Here is a 24,664-nt window from a genome sequence, read left to right on the forward strand (position 1 = left end):
TAAAATGGTAGCCCAAAGCAACAGGATTTTTATTGGCCAATCACTGCTTGATCCTGGATGTGTTTACCTTGCAAGTTTGTGTGTGTGTGTGTGTGTGTGTGTGTGTGTGTGTGTGTGTGTGTGTGTGTGTGTGTGTGTGTGTGTCCCTCAGCGAGTGCATGTGTGTGCAGGGCATGCTGCACAGGTGCACTGCAAAACGCGTCGGCTAATCACAATGACAATGTCAGCCACTGTTGGAGAAATATTCACCACGCTTGTCTGGCATTCGCCATCAAGCGCAGAAGAGCAATTACTGACCTATCGAATCACTTTATAGCTCTGCTATGTGTGTGTGTGTGTGTGTGTGTGTGTGTGTGTGTGTGTGTGTGTGTGTGTGTGTGTGTGTGTGTGTGTGTGTGTGTGTGTGTGAGGCCGTCAGGGTTTCTGACTCTGTAGGAAAACAAAAACCCTCGCGAATGACCTGTTTCACGAGACGCTCGGCAACTTAACTTCTTCCCATCAGTCATCGTCTCCTCAGTAAATAAACACTTTGGTGTCTGAAAGCAGTCAGATCATTACAACGTCTCGCAGCAACCTCTAATTACAGCGAGGCGACGACGTGGAGGCAAAAAGTGAACCATTTTATTACATTAAAATGTTTCATACAAACAATGCATACACACTAGTTTCATATTGCTTCAGACATAAGTTTCTTTTCTGTTTGAATTCCAGTTAAACAACTCTGTAACAAAATGTAAGTACAACATTTATGAAAATATAAATCTCTAAACAGGTAAGTCAGTCCTGACAATACAAAGAATACCATAGAAACATTCATTTACCAGTATGTCAACTATGAGTTGCAAACATGTAAGTTATTAAAAGTCATTCAAGTTACTTAACATACAATAATACCATTTACTGGCTTCCATATGGACACATTCAAATATACTCTTAAACTGGCATTCCAATATATTATATAAGAGGACTCTTTTTTTTAACTTTTTTTTTTTAGCAAAGATAGCACATTTTCTCTATCATAAACGAAATCACAGTCGAACACTGAAACAATTTGGTAACAATATAATTACAGTACAAGCCTCAAAAACAAATGAGACGGTCAACAAAATGAAACAAACTATAATTGGGACTTTGGCAATCACGTGATAGAATATCTGTTTTTTAATTTAGGAACTCTTGAGTTGGAGGGAAGTAAAAGTATTTTAAAGCTCGGTGCTGCTACCCGGTTTGAAATGATCCAAGGGCCGTTATTTCAAACCTTCAAAACCAGTAAACGTACAATAAGATGGAATAGCCCTTAAAAAGTATATGTCAAAGTGAAAGTGTGTGTTTTTGTTTCAGTCATGCCTGGCAGATGATTGGACTCCATTTTGGGTTATTACAGTCATGCTTTTAAAAAGCTACCACGGCACCTGCAATGTACAACCTCAGATTGTCAGCGGATCTTAACAGCATTATTTTCAGCCGGACATTTTGTTACCGGGGTCGGTTGCTACGGGCTCAAATAAGCGTCGAAAAGGCCAAGAGCTTGTGAAAGAAGTGCTCCGTGAGAATTTCGAAACCTGCTGTAAAAAAGCTGTGAAAAAAAACTTGAGAAATTCAAGATTGAGGATGGCAAGAAAAGACTGAGAGGAAAAAAAAAAAGTGAATGTCTAAATGATTGCGTGACAAAGAATTCGAAACGGAGGAAGAAAGTACCAGTAAATAAATAATATTAAAAAAAAGTGCATTTAAATTTCTTTGAATCGACGCTCAGACGTTCACAAGGCCAGAGAGAGAAAAACATGAATATCGAGGCCACGAGATACAAAATCGTGCACAAGATGGATAGATTAGTGAGAAAACACCCCGACGTTGACGTCGGTAATGTCAACGCTGGGAGAAAATATCTTTTTGATTACTCACTCAATATATTTATAGTGAATAATAAATGTGATACCATATGTGTGCCTGTAATGTTACGCAATGTGGAGTTTTACCTAATGTAATGTGAGATCATGTTCACTAATAAATCCAACGTGCCCAGAATAATAGAAGTATTAACCTTTTTGATGACTAAATATGTCGTCGGTTAGTCAGACTGGCTGCAGGCGAGGATAAAAAAAACACAGGAGTGAAGGTGACGTTATACTAGAAGGGGCGTAACAACAACCGCTCTTCGATCTCAACGCTGCCGCTTAAATGTGCGACAGAAAATGAATTAAAACGTGGGAACGATGTGTAAATTTAATTTGATTGTGTGGACACTCCCGAGCTTCTTACACAAAAAGCATTTTTTTTTCTATAGTTTTTTTTTCTTCACATGCACAATCTTGAAATAGTTTTTTCTTCACAAAGTGAGATGAACAACCGCAGGTTTTGAAATTGTTTCCGAACATTGTAATCTTCCTGACCCTCATTCAATCCTAGTTAGTTGCTCTAATGATGGCATTTTTATTATTATAATTTTTTTTAATACCAGACATATATAGAGGGAGTGTAGCATTTCAAGAGCCTGCAGGTACCTGGATGGCCCGTGTGTTTCTGCAGCCAGAACCAACACCTGTTTTAAGACAAATCTAGATCACTTTTTAAACAAATTCATACAACGTTTCATATGAATAAATCTACTAATTTCTCACAAACCACTCATAAAGTGCTTCCGCCTACTGTCTACGCTTCTAAATATATTCACATCACCTCGTGGTTTCAGCCAAACGTTGGGCTTAAATCCCTCTGTCCTTTTACACAGGAACATTTGAACAAACCCCACCGAACCTAAAGCAAGTACACGTGGTTAAGGCGTGAACGTGTATGGTGCTATGCTACACTGTATGCTCAATAGTGGCGTTTCCCTTAAAACCAACGGCACACAAAGTTGATGGAACTGCCGGTAAATTCACATCAAATTCACGTAAACTGTTCCAAGACTATTCTACAACTACCGTTACGAAGAGCAATGCCGTCGTCCGTCTCTCGCGTTGTTCACCGGATTTCAGTACACGGATCGGTTGAGATCCGACGTCGATGCAAGTGTTTATGTAACGGTGCGTATACTGTGTTTACAAATTCCCTGCATTCTCATAAATCTTGTAATCTGCACATAAAGAACATTTTAAATTCCAGGCACTCACTTTGATTGCATTAAGCACAACATAACATTTTTAAGGAGTTGCACAAATTGCAGCAGCCGAAAAGAGATATGTACATATGTTCATAGTTCTTCCTTTTTTTTTTTTTTTTTTTTTTGTACAGTACCGCCTGATGTTAATACAAACATAAATATACTCTTTTAAGAACAACATTATGGCTTAATGTGCACAATGTAAATAAAAGATAGTGTACAATGAAAGTGGCTAAGATCACTGGAATGGCTCTGAAAATGTTTGACCAAGACATTTGAATATTAACTTTGTTCTTCAAATGCAAAAGGACACATAATGGCGAACTAATATTTCACAGAATTTGTCTTCTTTTCAAAAACAGTATTTTTCTAACAGTCTTCATGTGTGTAAAACAAACACAAAGTGTATCATAAGTTGGAAGTGTGTAATACATAACTTGAGTGCAGCGTTTTAAATGGTCGGCCCATTAACTACCCGCAGGGCTGACATCTGCAGCTGAATCACGTGGCTGTAAACAAGAACCAACTGCGACCCCAGAGATTCTAAGCTTTGTCCCCCGTCTCCACCCTCCCGTCTAAACTCCGCCCACTCCCTTTGTCCTCCACCTTTCACTGCAGCAGTTCGGCCTTTTTTGTAGGCGTCGTGGACTCACCTTCTCCCGAGTCTGACACGTTGATGGGACTGTCCCTGGAAAAGACCTCCGTCGACTCCCTCCAAGTGCAGTCGGCGGCGCTTTTAAAGGAATGGTTGCCACATTTGGGCCGCACCTTCTGCGAGGCGTTGTTGACAATCTGTCGGCTGTTGGAGGTGGCGATCTTAATCTTGAGGGCGGCGTCCACACGGTCCACTACTGTGTACGTGCCGATGCTGCCGTCCTCGAAGCCAATGATTATGTTTAGAGCCCGCTGGGAGAGGGACAGGAAGGTGGGGGTCTTGTAAAGCGAGCAGGTGCCGATGCTCTTGCCGTCGGCGAGGCGCATCACGATCAGATTGGACACGACACCAGCGTCGTCGTCTTCGTCGCAGTTCCGGAAACAGACGTAAACAAGATAGCGTCCGTCTCTTGATAATTTCTGACGCCAGATTATACCTGCAGCGTGGACGAGCCTCAGCTTCCCGCTGTGAAGATCCAGGACGTTAATGTTCTCGTCCCCTTTGGAGACAATTCCTAATTTCCCGTTAGGGGATATCTGGAAATCCTCTAGATTTTTGAGGAAGTTGGTTGGTAGCTGGACTCGCCTGCACACCGACTCATCTGCCACGCTCCAGATGAAGACGGTCTCCGTTGACGTGATGAAGACCACACAGTCGGGACAGTCGGGAATGAGCTTGAAGTTGACGATGGTGATGCCGTCGTCACAGACAAACTTCTTGGATACGCTGCCCGACCACAGGCTGACGGCGAGGAGCTTGTTTTTGGTCGTTCCGACCAGGAAAGTGTTCGCTGTGGTGATCAGTGCACTCTGGAGAGTGACTAAGATGTTGCACACTTTGTGCCCAGTGGCAAGCCTCCAGACTCTGGAGGCATTCTGCTCACAGAGGGACACCACGAACTGGTCGTTGTGGGTGATTAGCAGCTGTGATATTTTCTGTCCATTGATGCGGAAGATGTTCTCTCCAGTGGTGGTTTGCCAGATGTACTGACTGGACTTGTCGTCTGAAGTCACCATGAGATCCCCTGAGGAAGTTAGGACGCAGTTCTCCACTACGCCCTCGTGCTTGAAGACTGTCTCGATAAAGCCGGTGCTAAAGTTCCACTTGTGGACGGCTTCCGAGCCGTCCATGGTATACACGTAGTCCTCTCTGCCGGACAGCTGCAGGGTCCGGATCTTTTTGCCCGTTTTGTCGATGTTGGACATGGCGGTGATGATATCGATGTCCCAAACGGACAGAACTCCACTGCTGGCGACAGAAAGGAGCAGGTTGTGGTGGGTTGATTTGATGAGTTTGACAATAGCACCTGAGATCTCAATCAGGCTAGCCATGCACTGTCCACTGTCCCTCCTCCAGACAAAGATAGAGGAGGTGTTCTCCATGGAGGCCACGATGCTTTGTCCATTCTTGGAGAGAACAGCAGCGACAAAGCGTTCAGTACGTTTGGCTTTAAACTTCTCCACCATTTTCCATACTTTGGTGTCCAGAACCTCGATACTCATCGCCTTGCAAATAAGAATGGATCGTTGGTCTTCAGACAACTCGATGCCCACCACTTCACTCTCATCCCCTCTACAATCATAGTCCTCCATCAACTTGGGGTTGGTGACCTCTTTGGTGTTCCACACTGACAAACTGCCTTCATTGTCAACCATCACCATTTGGTTCAGGGTGTCCAGTACAAGGATGGACTTGACGAAACCCCCGGAAAACTCGGACGTCACAGTGGCCAACTTGTCCCCATTTCCCAGATGAAAGATGGACGCGGTGTTGAGGTACTGGCCACAGAAGGCATACATTCCATCTGGTGAGCACTGGACACAAGTCACCTCGTACCAGCAGTGGAACTGGTAGAGAGGCCAGCCGTAGAGGAGGTCGATGACGTTGACGTCTTTACTGGCCTCGAGCCAAGCCAAAGCATGATGGGTAGACAAAGTAAAACCGTTGATGAAGGCAACCCCACCAGTGACGCTGCCGTGCTTGGACCCCTTGATTTCAACCTCGGATAAAAGGCAGGACTTGTGATTATCGTAGATGAGCAGTGTGTTTTTGGTTGTGGCTACGACCAGGTACTTCTCATCGGAGGTGAGCCTGATGCCCAGCACCACAGATTTGGCCGTGTCGATCTGTCGCAGAAGTTGTCTGCTCTCTACATCCCAGGTGCTGACGGACCCGTCCTCCAGCGCTACGAGGACTATGTTTGGGGCGAGAGTGGGCACGATCTCCACAATCTGCATGTAGCTGGAGCACAGAGGAAGCCTTTCTGGACTGTAGGTGACGTCCATAGAGGAGTGGAGAGGCACGATAGAGCAGTACTTTGGGCCATCTTTGTCACACTCGAGGAGGAGGTGTCTGAGCTTGGGGAGGGAAGTCACAACTGGCAGAAGCCTTTGCTGCAGTTCTGCGGACAGCGACGCCGGGTTCTTCAGCACTTTTACCTTGATGCTACGGAGAGTGGTGGCCAGAAACTTCAGCTCTTTTTCTTGGGTGTAGCTGTAAGCTAGGTCAATGTCTGTTAAAGCCTTTTCAAACTGGCCAATCTTAATCATTGTGTAGAGCCAACTGAAGTTCATGATGACACCAAACATGAGGTCATCAGTGCGACCACTTCTGGTGAGGTGGTACACCAGCTCTGTCATCTTTCTGTGATTGACGAAGAAAATGTCCGGCTCCAAGAGGTTGCACTGGAAGACCCAAGGCTGTTCGGGAGTCTGTCTGTCATAGGAATACTTATCAGAAGATGTTTTTTCATGGGACTGCTGCTGGTGAGGGTTTTTGTGATGAGAAATGTTTAGGGAAGTGAAATGGTTGTTATCATACGTAAAGATCTTCTTCCTGCCTCCAGACCACGCCCCGAGGAAGTACTCGGCTAAGAGGCTGTGCATCTGATGCACGTCCTCCTCGTTGCTAAGGTAAAGCTTCTGGGCAATGAGATGTAGGTGCCTGTTGGCCCAGACCATTAAGGTGACGTTCCTTACCTGACGTTCCACCAGGTAGCCGTCCAGCTCCTCTTTGAGCTTCGCCACCAAGTCATACGAGATCCTCAAGGGGTTTTTGAGGTAAGTTGCCACAATGACATCACCGAGAACTATGTTGTCAAGGGACAGGATGTCTTCTAGCTCAACCTCCGTTAGCCCTGCCTTGGCCATGGTGATATACCCTAATGCTCTAACGACAAATCGTTGGCCCAACTTGTTCTCCACAGAGTAGAAAAGTTGCTCTATGCTTTCGTGCACTGTGGAGCAGAGGGACCTGTCGTCCACGTCTTTGTGAGACCTCCAGTGAACTACTTCTCTGTAGATGAGGTTGACGAACATCGGCAATGTACATTTGGCAAGTGCCTCGTTGACATAGATCTGTTGGCCCGAGGTGACCTTTCTCTTCACCCCCAGCAACTGCTGTTTTAAGGTTTGGCTGCAGACTTTGCGGTCTCTCTGGATCAATTCCACATAATACCCTTCGTCGTGGACGAGATGGCGCAGCTTCTGCAGGATGCCGTGTTTATTGGGCAACGTCGATGCAACAATGCGGACCGTCCGAGGCAGGTGTGCGGGGAGCCACCACAGCTTGCGAGCGTCGTCGGCATCTGAGAGCTGCTCCAGGGCATCCAGGACGATGACCAAGGGCCTGTGGAACGAGGATTCCCCAAGGAGGTTGATCAGGAGCTCCCTCATCTCCTGAATCTTGTTAGGCAAAAAGTGAATCAGGCAGCGGTAGTTTATTGCAATCTGTTCACAGATGCTCTGGAGGAGGCTTCGCAGGTCCGTGGAGAGCTGACTGGAGCCAACGAAACGAACGATGACCACTGGGTCGGTTTCAGGGCCCATCTCTGTCTGCAGCCACGTGTAGGCCTGAAAAACAGCAGCGAGAGGCGACTGTTACAACACATGGAGTGTAATTATTCAACAGAAGGTATCTTTAAATATTCTAAATGGGAATAGTAGATGTTATGCTCCATAAAAATAAACTGTGAATCATCTTAAGATGAAGAACATTTTCACACATCTAGGTCTGGTCAGAGAACCACAGACAAACAACTAGAATAATCAAAGCTTTGTAAATCGGGCAGAGGGACTAACAGGAGAAGTATAATACACTTTTACTAAATGACAGTAAATCTGTGCTACACACATATTTTACTTTTATTAGACAGAAAAATGGATAAAATTCAGCAATGTTCATTCTTTTTGTCTTCCACCATTGTCAAAGTCACAAATACCAAATTTCAATTCATGTTTTTCATCATGAATGAATGAGAACTACCCTAATTTTGAGGCTCCATTGAGCTTATAATTTCATTCATGAATTCATTAAATGGCCCAGCTGGGATTTCGGGAGGCATTAAGATGTTATTTGACACTTTTAGGGCAACAGCGATGACGCCTACCCCACATTTAGCTTTGAGTGCGTTTGAGAGAGGGAGGGGGGGAGAGAGAAAGAGACACCGAATCTCTCCGTAGAGTATTTACAATTTGAAGCATGTTTTACACGTTTGTAGCTCTGTGGTTCGGTCTGCGTGTAAAGAGCGACAGCAGTGATTGAATTTAGAGGATTTAACAAAGTATGTCTTTAATATTTACAGATTTATATCACCTTTGGTCATCCTACTTGATATTTATAAATTCTCACATTTAATTTGTCATCTGTTTAAACTGGAATTGAACATTACCTGCAAGACAGAGAGGCAAGATCATTCAACTACAAAATGTCAACGACCATTTTGCACATCCTTTGTTAAATCTATATGCTTCTGCATGAACCTAATTCCACCTATTATAATCATCCAGAAATGAAAGTCTCCATAACTTTAATCAACCTGATTCTTACACAGAGTAAATGCCACCCATTATCACGGGCCCAAAAATCAGTCGAGTCTCTCAAGACTCATTTCTGTATTTGCAATAGTCTCTAACTGTGCTGAGAAATATGAGGAGCTCATTACAAACCCGTCTCTGTAACAACTCGTTTAATTTATCACCTTACATTCATTGTTTTTCTGCTATTGTGTACGGTTTGGCTGATGCTATGAAAGCCTGTTTTAAGTTCTCACACACCTGCTATTGTCACAAAACTGCATCGAGGCCTCAGGCTACATGTTTAACGTGAAAGAATTGGGAAATAAAAGCTACGAAAAAAGATATCCCTGGTAATTCTCCTTGACGTTCATCTTGGTCTTTGCCACTTTACTATTTTCGGTGACTTCATTAAAATGTGCAGCTTCACCTGCGAGGAAAATCAATTAAATGTGTTACCCATTATGCTCATTTTCAGTTTGAAAGTTCTTGTAGGTTTCCATGATTCACAGCTAAAAACATCCTTAATTATCTGACACTGGCCCTTTTATGCAGCCTGTCTCCTTTTAACATTGTAGTATCATGTATGCCACAGAAAACGCAGCGTAGGTCCTGTTTAAGAAAAGTTTCCGTGCTCTCACGGCAAAACTGACAAAACTCCGACTCCCACAAATGTAAGACATTTTGACCTGGATTCTTCTTCTTCCCTCAGTGCACTGGCCTTAATAATAAATTATAAATCAAACACAAAATATGTGTCCAGTGGGTAGAATTTTTCTGCCATGTCCTCAGTTTTTATCTAGTTTTACAAACCAGAATGGAAAGTGAGCTTCTGTGCTGATTTTGCCATTCTCTTAATATTTTCAGGATTTCTTCATCATTGACACGATTAAGAGAAGACGGTTAATAATGTATTGAGTGCTGATGAAAATGGAAGCTATGATTAAAGATGAATAAAGATGATTTTTTTCCGTTTTAGTAGTCACAATTCCACATGTACGGATTATATTAAAGAGCAGTGTCGCGATCTAAAAAACAAAGGGCCATATTTTCAAGCAGACTTGGTCTGAGCTCCAGAGTTAAGGCAGAAATGCTCCAGGGGTTCAGATGAATCAAACCCAACAGGAAAGGTGTGAATCACACCCACTGGACCCGAGTAGCAGCACCGTGGTGCCAGAACACCTCTGCTTTTATTCTGCACCTCGTTTAATCTAATAAAACCTCTCGTTTCCTTCAAACACCAGGAAAATACAAAATATTTTTTTTAAACTCTTATTCTTGGTTGTCACTTGCTGTGAGTATTAAATGCACTGGAAATCCCTCAGACAACCAGAGCAAACTAAAATTGTGAAACTAATCTGTGATCAGCATCTGACATCTAATTAAAAATCCTTCATCATGATTACATTCTGTATTCTGCAAAAGTATTATAGGACACAGACCTTCTTCCTTCTTCAGACACACATCTAAACCAGGCGGCTTACTCTTGTTAGTCTTGTAAATAACACACTTGAAAACACTAATCCAAACCATACCAGAAGAAAAAAAAAACATGTTTTCACTTGAGTAAACTGTGACTGTTGGCATGTTGTAAGGAAGCGTTGGAGACATCCACCCGGTGCTGAAAACATGAAAGATATTTGAAAATGTGGCAGGAGAATCAGGACAGGCTCTCAGAAAGAAGGCATGATGGGAAATAAACACGCAGTCCTGTTGGACTGAAGGAACGAGCTTCATTTGTGACAGAATTGGCTCAACTGACTGGAAACTGTTGGTCGACGAATTATAAATACAGAATTTGTATAACTAGTACGGTATGAAATGTTGCTTTTTCTTTTTCCCTCGACGTGCTTGAACGTCTTCTCGCTTGAAAGTTTTTTTTTAATTGCTTAGAAAAGTCCAAATCATCCAACATCTGCTTTCACACTACAAATGAATGGAACTATATGTCAGTTTGATCCGTACCGAAACCTCCTCCTCTAGTCGGATCAAATTTCCGTTCTCTGGTCTGAAGCTCCTTTCACACCTGCTTTCTTGGTTCAGACCAAACTGAGAAGTCCAACGGTTCGGACCAAACAATGTCGGTGTGAAAGCACACCTTGGTGTTTTTAGCCTGAGGCTGTAGACCTTTAAGTCACCGCGGCTTTGACTTAATTTAAGTTTTCATTTCAAACGCTGGTCCCCTGGTAATCTCTAACCCTCAAGTTGAACCTTTTCATCGCTGTTTTGTTGCCGTTATTGCACCTCGTAACATTTTACACAACCGTAATAAACTGAACTTGTGTAATTTTGAATGGCGCTTCCAATAAATGTGCGTATTAATGAGACATTTATTACAAAGGTTGGACAGGAGGGGTAGATATGTGGGTGTCTGCTGTGTGATCTTGGCTACCGTGTGATCCTAATGAAGCCGGGCAGCCAGATGGCACACACAAAACCAGAGAGCGAACAGAGGAGGGAGGGGGTACATGTGCACAAACATAAAGATGCACAGGAACACACACACACACACACACACACACACACACACACACACACACACACACACACACACACACACACACACACACACACACACACACACACACACACACACACACACCTGCTCATCAATTAACATAAATGTAGGCAAAATTACTGCAAATGTGAAGACAAATGTTTTAATAAGAAAATCAAAGCGCATCTACAACGTCGTACACAGATGTGGACTGACATGAGTGTGCGCGCACACACACACACACACACACACACACACACACACACACACACACACACACACACACACACACACACACACACACACACACTCTTGCACAGCTTCACAGAAAACCAGAGACGTGTGCGTGGCGACGGAGCGTCTCTCGGCAGACACACAGATGGTCAAAGCAAGCGTTTGATGAGAAGAGACGAACGGTTGCACGCCCCCTCATACTCTGTCGTACAAAGACGGACACATGCTTCGATCAGACAGACAGACGAGCGCAAACACAGCGCTGGAGCGTCAGTGGGGCAGAAAGCAGGAAAACGAAAGGGGAAAAGATGATGTCGTGTTGCTTAAACATTCTCACCTGTTTGGCCACCTCAGACAGCAGCAGCGTCTTTCCCGTGCAGGGTCCTCCGTACACCACTAGGGGGCTCATCCTGCTCCCCTTAGACGGCAACAGGTACTCCTGCACGTAATCCAGCGACTCGGCCTTGTACTCGTAGAGGGCTGCGTAGTTTTTGCAGAGCGACAGGTGCTGCAGGATCTCGTCGTACAGCGGGTCGGTCTCGGTGTCAAAGTTCTGCTGGACGGTCGCCTGGATGATGTCCACCATGTCCTCGTAGAACTGTTTGCACAGACCTTCCACGTAGTGGCTCTCCACTTCCTGCGAGTAGCCCAGCTTCATGTCGCAGTGAGTGACGGAGGAATAGACGCGGAGGTTGGAGGCGGCGACGACCGTGGGGATGAACTCGTCCCGGATCTTCAGGAGGCGTTCGTAGGCTTCCTGGTTGCGCATGACGCGGTCGGCACTAACCACGATGTCCATGTAGCGGGTCATCTCTGGGATTTTGGCGAAGCGGTCGAAGTTGGAGATCTTGCGGATGTAGCAGACACATTTCCTGAGAAAGGCAGGAGTTTGTTTCCCAAGAGCAAAGTCTAACTCATCCTCCAAGGCTGAAATAAGACAGAAAAAAACAAACAATTCTTTTAGATTATTATTATTTTTTTTATTGTTTTACTTTTTAAAACTCCAATTTAAAATTCTAAAATAGCCAAAATCAACAGTTCTCAACTGTTCAAACCTCAGGACCCACATTTTTCCATGGTTATTAACCCTTTTTTCTCTTTTAAATTTTTGGGCCTATCAAATTTATTTTACAAAAGAAAATAGTACAGTAACACACAGCGCCTACATGCACGGTTAAAAACATGAAATTAACAAAATACATGTGTAACTGAACCCCAAAAAACTTATTTTGACCTACAGGCATAAAACTGCCCAAACTGATGATGCTCATTAAGTTTTAAGAATCTAAATGACACTGCATGAAATATTAAATATAAAAAGCAGATTTATTTCTTCAATTAAATAAAAAAACACACTTATTGAATCCTAATCCTGTTCACAAATGCTCGAGAGCTGACTAATCATTTAACGAGCGTAATTCTGCTAGTTTTTGTCCTGCAAATGTGTTGCATTCTGGGAAACGTACGCCCTTCAAAATAAAAAATTTCGATAGCAGAAATTCTGTCGACTTCAAACTAAAAGTCGGACTTTTTTCTTTTCACGCACACATCCGCGACCCACTTTTAGGTCCCGACCCACCAGTTTAGAACCATCACCCTAAATCATCATTAAGACGCAGACCACAGCTGGATCACAGTGAACAACCTGCAAAGGTAAAAGCCTAACAAATGTTGGAATTAGATTTCCTTCATGAGAAAAGCCAGCTTTAAAGTTTTAAAGTCCTTTAGCCTCCGATTAGACAGATTTCTCCAGGGCCTTATTTCAAAGAAACAAAGTTGATAAAATCACATAAGCCAGCACTATTGAACTGTATCACAGGCTCCCCACAATGAACCCACCGACTGAAATTCTGCCAGCGTCTCAGCGTAGTTTTAACTCACAGGGTCGCCTGCTAATTAGGTGAAGGGAAGAAACGAGCTGTGAAGGGAAGAGTGGGACTTCCAGGAAACGGCACAACTTCCTCCATAAAATACAATCACTGCTTAAAGCCCAGTGTGCTCTATTAAAGTGCATAAAAACTTTCCTGACACAAAAGATGCTTCCTTTTTATGCAAAACTGTAAGACTTGAGGAATCAGATTTCGTATTACTCCTTATTTTAAAAGGCTGTAAGAGGTGCCAAGTGAAACACAAGCTTGTGCTCAGGTCCCGGTAGCGTATTGCTCAGCTCGTGTCCCTGAACGACAGCCTGAGAAACGAAAAGGAGACGTCCTGAAAGATTAGTTCAGAGCTGTCCAAACAATTCAGTAATAGCTGGGTGATTTGATTCCCAAGCGGAAAGTCTCTTCCAGACAGGAAGTGATGCGACGCACATCACGTCAACGTCTCGCGGTGAAAATGAAGAATCACCTGACGCCGGAGGAGCTGAGAATACCTGCTGTGGCTGTTTGATGTGATTAGGAGAGCACGAAGTAAATGTTGTGACCACCACAACATACAGAATAGTCACGCGATAATGAGCATAATAATCTCATTAAATAGCATCGAACCTCCAGAAAACAAATAAAACGTCACTCAGCAATTCCCTCCGTAAAAAGCCGTTTTCAGCTGCTTCCTGACTGCGTCGTGCTGCTCGGGTGAATAGCGGTGAGGTGCAGCTACTATGTGTTCAATCAATCACTGTCATCTGCAGAGGTGACTCTGATGGATCCTGATTGCACCTCATCTCTTCTTGTCAGTTTAGTTACAAGCTGACTGCACAAAACAGTCCCACTCATTACAAGTGTGGCTTTTGCTTGGTGGATGCTCTTTCTTCCTCCTGAAGGTTAAATTTACCTTTAAAAAAGGACATTTTGTTTTGTCGTTTATTATGACAGCAGAGGCTTTCTGTATTTCAGGTTAGATAAACCAACATTGGTATAAAACAGTGTGTTGCGTAATCTTTCAGCTATCCGGAAAACTGTCTATGAAAATATATCAGATTTACATATCTGGGAAAAACAAGCCAGGTATTTATTCCTGTGATGACGAACAATATCGTTCATCAGTGATTAATCTGCAGATAATTTGAACAAACAACAACATCCCTTACAGGAAAAAAAAAGTCCCACATGTTTTTTATACGTGATCACATCTATGAAACATGAATCTGCGTGAGTTTCACATATTACACCATGAAAATGTTCCATGTGCAAAGTACACATTTGTACAATAATCACATGTTTTTGCACGTGTTTTTTTTTTTTAAAAGTTTGACTTGTAACATGTCAGAAAAATTTGAAATAAATGTCATCGATAACATCACAAAGCCCAAGTTGACATATTTAAATAGCTTGTTTTGTCAGACCATCTGTCAAAAAAACCAACAAATATGTTCAATGCAGTATCATAGAAGTAAAGAAAGAAATCCTTTTCTTTTGTTTTAGTTTCTTTTGACGTATAAGTAACACAATATTTCAAAAACCAGATGGAAAGCCAGAAAAATCGACATGAGCCGTACACCAAGCAGACAGCAAGACACACTTGAAAAGAAGCCATCGAAAGATGAAGAAGAAAGAAAGAAAGTCGGCCTGAGACTCACCAGAGCAGAGGAATTTCTTGGCCTGAGCGGTCTTCATGGTCCCCTTCTCTTGAAGCTGCAGCACCGCCGTTCGGAAGATCCTCTTGATCTCCTCCGACACGTTCCTCCAGGCCTTGTCGTTCTTGGTCTTGGCCGCGCTGCTCGACTCCATCTAAGCGGGACGGGGGGGACGGGGTGGGGGGACGGAGAGAGGACAGTCTGATTTCACAGTTCAGACCGAGGACTCCCTTCCGTGCGCTGAGAAAAGAGGCTGACACTCACGTTTGTACGAGTGGAGAGTGATGTGTACGGCACAAAAGGGAATATTCGTGTTTCATGTGAGAAATGCTCATTTAAATGTGAAAATCTCAAATTTCAGAATGAGGCTTGAATGATTTTTTTGTTTTGTTATCATCTTGTTTGAAACAACAAATATGAAACTTTACATGTGAATTTTTGAGCATCTCAGATTGCACTGAATGACTGGAAGGGGGACTTTTTCAACCTGGACCCTATTTTCCCGTCATTATGGGTCTAAGTGACTAATGGGGACAACGTTTATGTAAATTGGTAGAGTAATAAGTGAGAGCTAATCACATTCATCAATGTCAGCCATTAAAAGTGCTTTTTTTTGGTGTGTGCCACCAACAGGCTCTGATTCCTCCTCTAACCGTCTGACGACATCATGAAAGGATCCCTGACCAGTAACAGAAGTCTCGCTCAGGACGAATCTGCAACCGGATGATATCTTACGGGAGGTGATCTGTTGCGGGGAGACAACGGTGGAAATGTGAGAGTTGTCGAGAGGAGGAGGATAGTAGAGAGACCTCTAGTGGTCATATAAATAAAGACAAGCTGGTGTCCCGGAGAAGTGACGCAGTTTCGGTGACGTCCATATAAAGTCAGTGTAAACCCGAACCTCTCGCTCCTCACCTGGTTGGGAGGATGAGGGTTTGGTGGACACCGCTGTTCCCGTCTCCGACCGCGAGACAAGACAGTCTTTTAAAATTGCGTTTACTGTTGTCACAGCAACCAAGCCTGCGCAAAGCTACGTTCTGCGGATCGAAGTTTTTTTTTGTTGAAAACCTCGTTGACTGTGGCGCTGACGATGAAGGTTGCTGTGGATCTCCGTTTGCTTCCCGTTTCCAACCATGACTCGGGGACAGTTTTTCTAGGCTGTTGCCATGACGACGGAGTTTGCGTAACTTTAAGGAAATACTAACTTTAACGCACGACACGGTGCAAGTCATAATTTTTATGGAAACCATTATCTTTCCCTCTATGAAGTGTTTTCGGTGCCTGAACCCAACCGGGGGAGCTAATTTAGAAAAACAGTCATGAGGGTCGTATTTGAGGGAAGGCAACATTATTACAGAGATGTTAAGAGAAGTCAGCCAAATATTTAATTACCTTCATAAAGTTAAAAGGCAGAACTGGGAAGTTAAACCGTTTTATTTCGATGCAATCGTGCTGACACGAAGTGAGTTTTATGAGTTCATTTGCAAGTATACTCAAACTTTCTAAAAACTTTAAAGCACAAGACATCAAAAAGGTTCATAAACTGCCGGAGACAAAACAACTCAGCAAAGCTGGTTCTTCTTTTCTTTACGTGCATATAAAATATGTTTATCAAGCAGAATTGAATCCTTTCACCACAAAGCCCATAATCAGCACCGTTAAATCCTCCATTCAGTGACATCCACGAGTAAAGCAACATGACTGGATGTGACTGAGGTGAAGCTTTGAGGCAGCAGGTTAGCAGCACTTACAGAGTTCTGGTAGTTCTTCAGCATTTGGGCTTTGGGTTTGAGGTAGTATGCGGGTGGCACCGAGTTTTCATCCCTGCAGTACCACTCTTCCAAGATGTGTGTGTCCAGCCCCGCCTCCACAGCTGCATCCAAGATCATCTCAAACTCTGCTGATTCCACCTCCCCCGGCACTCGGATGCTGCCGTATTTCTCTCCCACCAGACCCTGCGGGTGGAAAGGAAGGAAAGACAAAGACACAGAGGGCACGCCAGGTGAGGAAGGGAGACAGGAAATGTGCCTCATCACAATCTCTCCAAGTGTTTTAGGGCTCTATTTTTGCGATCAGTGGTGCATGGTGAATGGTGGAGTCACTGATGCACGCGGCGCGACTTATTTAAGGCAGTTTCAGAGCCACGGGCGCAACTGTGGTGCAGCTGGGACGTCTACCAGCCAGCGTGTGACATCAGCGGTGTAGCTTGCCGCTGCGATCCCCGCTCGCTGCACCGTGCTGCACGCTGATGGCTCCGTCGCTTCGTAACACGGCCGCACACGTACAGTTTGAGTTAGAAACAAGCGCCGCACCTCTCCTCCCGCAGAGGAGTATTCATGATTCCAGCGAGCTTGTTCTTCTGCTCACCACACGTTAGAAAGGCGTGTGTTACTAGGAGACTCCGCCAGAGGGCGCACCAGAGGGGGGGGGGAAGGATACGACTCGAACATCTGGATTTGGCCGCTGTTAACAGTAAACTTGGCGACAATCGAGGGGGTCACATCACATGGGGGGAAAAAAACACTCTGTATTTCCGGTATTTTCCGTCGTGCGTGGACGTTAACAGTCGAGGACTTGTTTACATGTAGTTGCGTAGGTCGCTGAGCTCCAAACTAAACCCTACACCAGTTGAAAGCAAGAATATCTCCGGCCTAATAGCGAGACTCCCTCTCTGCCCTTTTACTCTTTATTTTGGTAGAAAAACTGATTTTCTTCTGCTGCTGCACAGCAAACATTTGCATGACTAACTGTTATGTAAAACAAACTTGGCCAAATTTCCTAATTCTCAGTAATCATTAATAAAAATGAGCAGATTTGTTATTTTTTCTTCTATAAAACAGATAAAAGAAAAGAAGTGATGGTATTAATCAAAGGGAGGAATGTGGATATGTAGGAAGACTGTGAAATATGATTTATGTGGTTCTCTGCTTTAAGTTAGGGTTATTATCGTCACAATCAAATTCCTCCATCATCATCAGCAGCATCATCAACATCATGTTTTGCAGCCAATACCCGTAATCTCTCTGCATAATCTTTTTTAGTCAGAAACAAGAACACTCGACACACTAGCTGCATAATTAGGCATCATGAAATCAAAAAGTGGCCTTTTCATCCCACTATTATCTCCCACTCCACATGCCATATCGACTGGAAGCTCCAGTGAGTCTTCGCTCTTCCCCCTCGGCATCTGTGCACATGATCTTGAGTGACGGCAGATTCAAAACCACTTGAAACGATCAGAGACGGTTTCTGCCTCAGTTCTCGACGTTCTCCATTCGTCATATTCGAGGACAACGGGAGCAAGAAAAATGCATAAATAAAATGTTAAAAAAAAAAATCTGTGGAAAACCCTCCTTTCCGTGACCAGCTGATCTTTACTCCGTGTGTCATTATTCACATGCATCGAAAGCCTCGAGGGGCGCCGGCGCCGGAGCGAGCGAGAGGCCGAGCCAAATGACTGTGAGCTCCGATGAGCAGGAAAACGACGTCGCTCTCGGCAATGACGCTTCAAAGCCGTTCCGTGTTGGACTCCTCGCTCGCTTGGCATTCGCAGCGGGAACAGATGCGGAGAACGAGCAGAATCGGACGATGGCACGCGGCGCGGCCCGTAGGACGGCCGACTCTAAAAGCCCACAAACGCCCGTGGCAGGTTCATCTTACATTCACACGGTTTTGTGTCCACGCTGCACGAATGTTGGTCCAATTTTGGATGGAGGAGGCGGTTACCATGTACAGTATCTGTTGTTTTGGAGGAGGAGGTGTCACTTGGACAGTTGGCAACCGGATCCAAACTCAATATCTGCATTATATAAGCATTTAGCTCACACATTATTTTCGTGAAACAGTCGATTAAAAGTGTTAATTGCACCAAAAAAAATAAAGGCTAGGGCTAAAACAGGGAAAAGCTAAAAATAAAACAATAAAATTCTGTTATATAATAAATGTATGAGCTCTCGTGACTGGGATATTCATGTATGGCCAATAAAGCAAGAAGCCTAATAAGAAAGGAATTTGAAGGCAAAACAAGAGGCAGGCATGTAAAAAGAGGATAAAAACTACAAGTAGTAACAGAAGGAAGCAGGTTGGGATTCCCCCTGCGCTCTCTTTACACACATACATAAGTAGGGCAGGCTGCTCGCTATCTGCGGTTGCGATTGACAGGAAAGGTTACCGGTCTTTTTTTTTTTTTTTTTTTAACATCTACTCTCCAAAATGATAAAAGATGATGTTCGGTTTTGCGAGAAAAGCCAACAAACAACCTGAAATGTCACGGCGGTAAATGTGACCACGGAGACTTTGTGTTGTGTTTAAGTAATCGTTCCATTTGGCCATCAAGCCCTCTGTTTTTGAGGCTTTTATCTTTTTTTAACTGGTGACCTGCCGCTTGCAAGTTTTATCGCCCAAAGCTAACATTTGCTGAGTTTGCTGAAAACTCTCTTTGCAACCCGATATTATCTGAGTACTTTTCTTCAGTCTAAGATAATCCTGTTGGACTGCCTGGCTTTATTACTTCACAGTATTTGAATGTCACCTGGAATAGAACGAGGAATCAGCACAGACTGTATGTAAAAGTGGATTTAGCTTCATAATGGCAGTTCAGAAACCAGTGGGTGGCGTCAACGTTGGCTGCCGCTTGGATTTAATTGGCTGTCACGAGCAGGTTTTACCAGTCGAAGCTTCACGGCCAACATTTTCTCAGAGAGTTTGCTTAACCTTCGGAAACACAAAATCCTTTCTAAAGACGACGAAGACCAATTTGAGTGTCAGATAATCTCGTTGGGTTGCTCAGGAACCGGCGCGCGAACGTGAGCGCCGATTGGTCCGGGGAACGAGGCACCTGGATCGACCTAGCGGGACACGGTTACCGTGGCGAAAGCTTTGAACACTGGGCGTCCCCGCAGGTCACCTCATATTCCTGCCTCAGATGGCCCTGGATGACTCACAGTGCTGCGGTGATGTGTCGGGAGGATGGAGGCTGAGAGAGAGAGACTCTCCAAGTTGCTCAGTCAGCTCGCCTGGCGGTGATACAGCAGGATGAATGGAGTGGAGGACTGCCTGTGTGTGTGTGTGTGTGTGTGTGTGTGTGTGTGTGTGTGTGTGTGTGTGTGTGTGTGTGTGTGTGTGTGTGTGTGGAGATGGACATTAGGATAAAACCAACCGGTGTTTCCTATCAAAAAATCAGGTGTTTGAACACACACATACGTTCACACTAATCCACCCGTGTGAAGACGAACAGTAAAAAAAAACTAAATGTGCAAATATTTTTCCGGGTGGTTTTAACATTCCTGTCGTAGCCAGAGAGGAGGTCTGGAAGGAGGCCATCTTAAGTGGATTACTGCACGGAGGCTGACAAGGTACGGCTTCACCCCTCTATGTGTGTGTGTGTGTGTGTGTGTGTGTGTGTGTGTGTGTGTGTGTGTGTGTGTGTGTGTGTGTGTGTGTGTGTGTGTGTGTGTGTGTCTTTCTTTTGAGAGAGGTAGTTCTTTTTATGCTTTTGGAGCCGCAGGTGCAAGAAACACAGGAGGCTAAAGTGACAATAGCGAAGCAGATAGTGGCCAAATGAAATTCCAGTTTTCGCTGCCCTCCTCTGCCTCCCTCCTTCCTGCTTCGGAGTTTTTTTTTTTTTTTTTTTTTTTTTTATAGTCGGGCTAAGTGCACTTTATCTGATGAGCCAGTTGGGAGAGGCAGCTCGGATATTGTACGCAGCTACAGTATGAATTAACGAATCAATCACTCACGCGGTCAATCCATCAACGGGGCACGACTGCTCTGCTGTTTGCTGCGTAAGCTTTGGCGCAGCAGAGAGAAATATGTCTCCAAACAAAACCAGATGATCAAAGAAATATTTCATTTCCAGCGACACGCAAAGTCTCCCCGCCACGGCAGTGTCTCATCCCTCTCCATCACACATTACGTCATATGAGTGTGTTGTGAGTTTTTTGGAGGATGCAGTATGCAGGAAATCAATGTTTAGTACAAACATGGAACGATGTGATTTGTGTGCTGCCATTCACTTTTTCTGAATTGACTAACAAATTGTGGTTGAGGAGTCGAATCCAGATGTTCTTCAGTGTTTTAGAGCCCCAAAAAAAGTATTAAAAGCACATCAGTGAGTTAAAAGGCGACACTGGCCACATACAGCACTGTATTCATCCGCTGCTGAAAGTAGTCCCTAAAAATGAGCCCAGATTGTTTTCTAAAAAAAAAGTGATATCTTAATAACCGCCCGAGTATGTTCGCCGATCCACTTTAAAAGTTTTTTATCAATCCATTTTTAATCTGTCCGAGAGAACGGCGCTGTCGATGCGGTTGGTCACACGCCATGCAAACCAACGCTACGAAACTTTTACATCTTGAGTAGAAACAAACGCACTCGGGAAGTCAGGAAAGAATCATATTCGAAGAAAGAAAAATCCTGCTTGTGAATAAAACTGAATAAATCTTACACAAAGATAAATACAAAATAAATATGAAACTGTTTAAAAGCAGTTCATTTTGATATTTGTTTTAATTTTTTTTGTTTAAAGGCGTACGTAGCTTCTCTGCTGTCACCGTGGGCTGATTTAATACACATCCCGAACCCCCGATTGAACACTATGTTGTAGAAACATGCTCAGAATAAGTCCGCCGTATGGATTTACATAAACGCTTCAAACCGACTGTGATGCAGCGTTCGAATTAAGAGTCATCTTAGCGCCAGCATGCGGGGCCCAATTTCCAATATCATTTAAGATGAGAGGCGAAGCGATGCCGGTCGGGGCGATCACATTAGCAGTTACATCATGTTGACTGACTGCAGGAGAAGCAGAGAGAGAGAGAGAGAGAGAGAGAGAGCACAGTATCCTCAACTATCCTCTTACATCCAGAAGAGCCGCTACGACGGCCAGCAGAACCGGTGGAGCCGCATGCTGTCTGCCGAGACGCGTCCTTGAGGCATTTATCAAGTTTTAGTGGTTTTTTTTCTTCTTTTTTACATGAGGGAATTTGAGACTGTCGGAGAGCCGGAGAGGGAAAAAGTCATGGCTCATTGTCATGCTTAATGTCTGGGTCAATGACACCATCACCATGCCAACCCCCTGCCATTGCCATGGAAACCAGCCTTATTGCATCGACAGGTTAAAGAAAACCCACCTCTTACCCAGTGTGTGTGTGTGTGTGTGTGTGTGTGTGTGTCTCTGTGTGTGTTTAACGGCCCTGCACTGCCACCTGTCTCGTATCCAGCGGCGCCCTTCGGCTGACACTCACTGCTGCCGATTTTAACTCATCAAGAAAGACTGACACATCCAATAAAAAGCTGCTTATATAACAGCTGACTGAATCGACATGGTCACGCATGACTACTACTTTTTATTGAGCTTTTTTTTTTAAAAAAAATTGTCATTTCCCCCACGAAGGATTTTTTTCTTGTAGACGTACGGTGATATTTTCTTCATCTGAAAGGCTGAGAGTCTAAACCCTAACTTTGTACAACAGAGATGAGTTAGTGAGTCTTTACGTAGAAGTTTAGAGAACAGAAATACATGAAGGAGACATGGAGGTTGGACGAGATATCAGATATCAGATATCTGCTCCCTCTGTAGTGTTTCTACATCAATAATCAATGCAGATGTACATTTTTGCTTCTCTGAGATCTTCTTCTGTCTTTCTTCTATTCATCTCTTTTCTGATCCCTTCGCCGGGCCCTGCCACAGTCATCGTGGGCTGCAGACCCCCAGGGCAGCCTCCCTTTGAAGTCTCCTCTTACGCCCCCAGTAGATGTGTGTGTGTGTGTGTGTGTGTGTGTGTGTGTGTGTGTGTGTGTGTGTGTGTGTGTGTGTGTGTGTGTGTGTGTGTGTGTGTGTGTGTGTGTTAGCGGGGGTGATACAAGGTCAGCACCTCGATGGGTGAAGGTGACGGTGTGGAGAAACCATGAGTCACCGGTTGAGTTTAAACCAGATAAAGAAAACGAGTGAGATTATAAGAAAGCACAGGAGGAGAGACTGAATCATAGAAACACACACACACACACACACACACACACACACACACACACACACACACACACACACACACACACACACACACACACACACACACACACACACACACACACACACACACACACACACACACGGACGAAAAACCTACTGTACGTTGCAGAAAGAAAAAAAATGACCCTAAATTCTGCTGACGTTTCTCCCGTCCACACATCTATCTATCTATCTATCTATCTATCTATCTATCTATCTATCTATCTATCTATCTATCTAGATATATATAGATATATATCTATATATATCTAGGTCTACCACCCTGTAAAAATAAACAATGGGACTCCAGAGATGGCTCAGACAACCCAGAACTGTCATAAACGAGGATCCGAGTCCCTGATCAAAGGGCCCGCCGCCACCGCTCGGAGCTCCCGCAGCCCTGGAAACGGGGCCGGCCGGCGCTGTGTGGCGGCGGGGGAGCCGAGCCGAGCCGAGCCGAGCCGAGCCGCAGGGACCTCAGCAGCTGGCTTTGACAAGTCTGAATGGGACTTCATTCTGAGGAGCTATTGTCAGCTCCTCAGCATAAAAATACCCTACATCCTCCACAGAGAGCAGACCACTAGAATATGCCATTAAAGATTTAACCAGCCAGATGGAGAGGACGTGCACTGTGTGTGTGTGTGTGTGTGTGTGTGTGTGTGTGTGTGTGTGTGTGTGTGTGTGTGTGTGTGTGTGTGTGTAGAGTTGGAGTACACACCGACTGATTCTCAATCTCAGCGACGGAGAAAATACCCCGGGTCAAAATGGTCTGTTTGCATGTTCCTGTGTGGGTGTTTGCGTGAAAACAGGAGCGAGTGTGCAGGTGCACACCTGAGTTTGTGTGTTGTGTCGTGTTGCTCGAGGGGGGGGGGGGGGAATCAGTCGGGGGGTTAAGTTGGTGAAAATTGCAGCGAGGACAGAGGGAGGGAAAATGAATGAAATCAGTGTAAAACACGACAACAAACACCGAGCCTGCAGCACAAAAGGAGCGAGGCTGTAAACTCACATCGGATCATTTCAGCTCCGTTCTGCCTGATCGGGACTTCCTTAAAACGGCCCACCGTCACATCTGGCGTCTCATTGGGCGTAAGAGGCCGTGACATCACGACAGTCTAAAACTCATTGGGAACACAATGTGGCAGAAGGCGGTCCCTTCGCGCTCTCAAGGCCACGCCCACTTCTCCTCAGGTGCTGCCAGGTGCTTCCTCCACCAAACTTTTCTGTTGCTGCTAGTGTAGCATCTCAGGCTCCCTCTTAGCACTTTGAAGATGTGGCTTTAATTTGCTTTTTAAAGACTGTTTGTGCCGAGCGCCTCATCTTCATGCTGCTGCCGCTGTTCCCTCAGCCGTACGTCGGATTAATCTATCTGTGCTGCCAGCTGCTCGGGACCACGGCTTCACCACACCAAGGTAAGGCCCAGCATCGCCAGCTAGTGCAAACATTTTTTAGCTTCCTGGCTGTTTCATGACTTTTCTGTAGATCTGCTCGTGGAGTTTTTCGTCCCTCTGAAGGCTGAACGTTGAAAGATTATAGTTTCTCTTCATCTGTAGGAAACTGAGGGATGTCGTGAAAGTGTCATTGTCATTAACTTCTTTGTATATTTCAGTAATATGAGTTGTAGATTTGAGCTTTTTTTTTTTTTGCCTCTTCATATCTGCCCAGCAATCTTTTCATTATTTTATTTAAATGTTTATGTAACCTGGTGCAGAGTAATAACTCCAGTTCCGGTGTTGAACGCAAATAAATATCTCTTTGTCTTTATGTGTTATATGTATTATTAAACTATGACCAGGCTTGTATTATAATAGAGCATAAATTAAATCAATTAAATTGTGAATCGCAATTATTTGTATGGC

General features: G+C 44.3%; 1 protein-coding gene across 5 annotated transcripts in view; it reads right to left on the reverse strand.

Annotated features, from left to right (window-relative positions):
- Positions 1-599: 599 nt before the first annotated feature.
- LOC138626182 (NACHT and WD repeat domain-containing protein 2) overlaps positions 600-24,664 on the reverse strand; it is a 49,148-nt gene continuing 25,083 nt past the window's right edge. For all 5 annotated transcript variants that reach the window (XM_069707663.1, XM_069707660.1, XM_069707661.1 and 2 more), the window contains 4 exons: positions 16,551-16,754; positions 14,803-14,953; positions 11,620-12,209; positions 600-7,609 (listed from right to left, as the gene is read on the reverse strand). In XM_069707663.1, the coding sequence (XP_069563764.1) occupies positions 3,713-7,609; positions 11,620-12,209; positions 14,803-14,953; positions 16,551-16,754 (4,842 nt within the window). In that variant the 3' untranslated portion in view covers positions 600-3,712. The remainder of the gene's footprint in view (positions 7,610-11,619; positions 12,210-14,802; positions 14,954-16,550; positions 16,755-24,664) is intronic.

The sequence above is a fragment of the Brachyistius frenatus genome, unplaced genomic scaffold (genome assembly GCF_029030835.1).
Source record: "Brachyistius frenatus isolate BFR_SWC_R1_liver_20210118 unplaced genomic scaffold, ASM2903083v1 Contig_70, whole genome shotgun sequence".
NCBI classification, from domain to species: domain Eukaryota; kingdom Metazoa; phylum Chordata; class Actinopteri; family Embiotocidae; genus Brachyistius; species Brachyistius frenatus.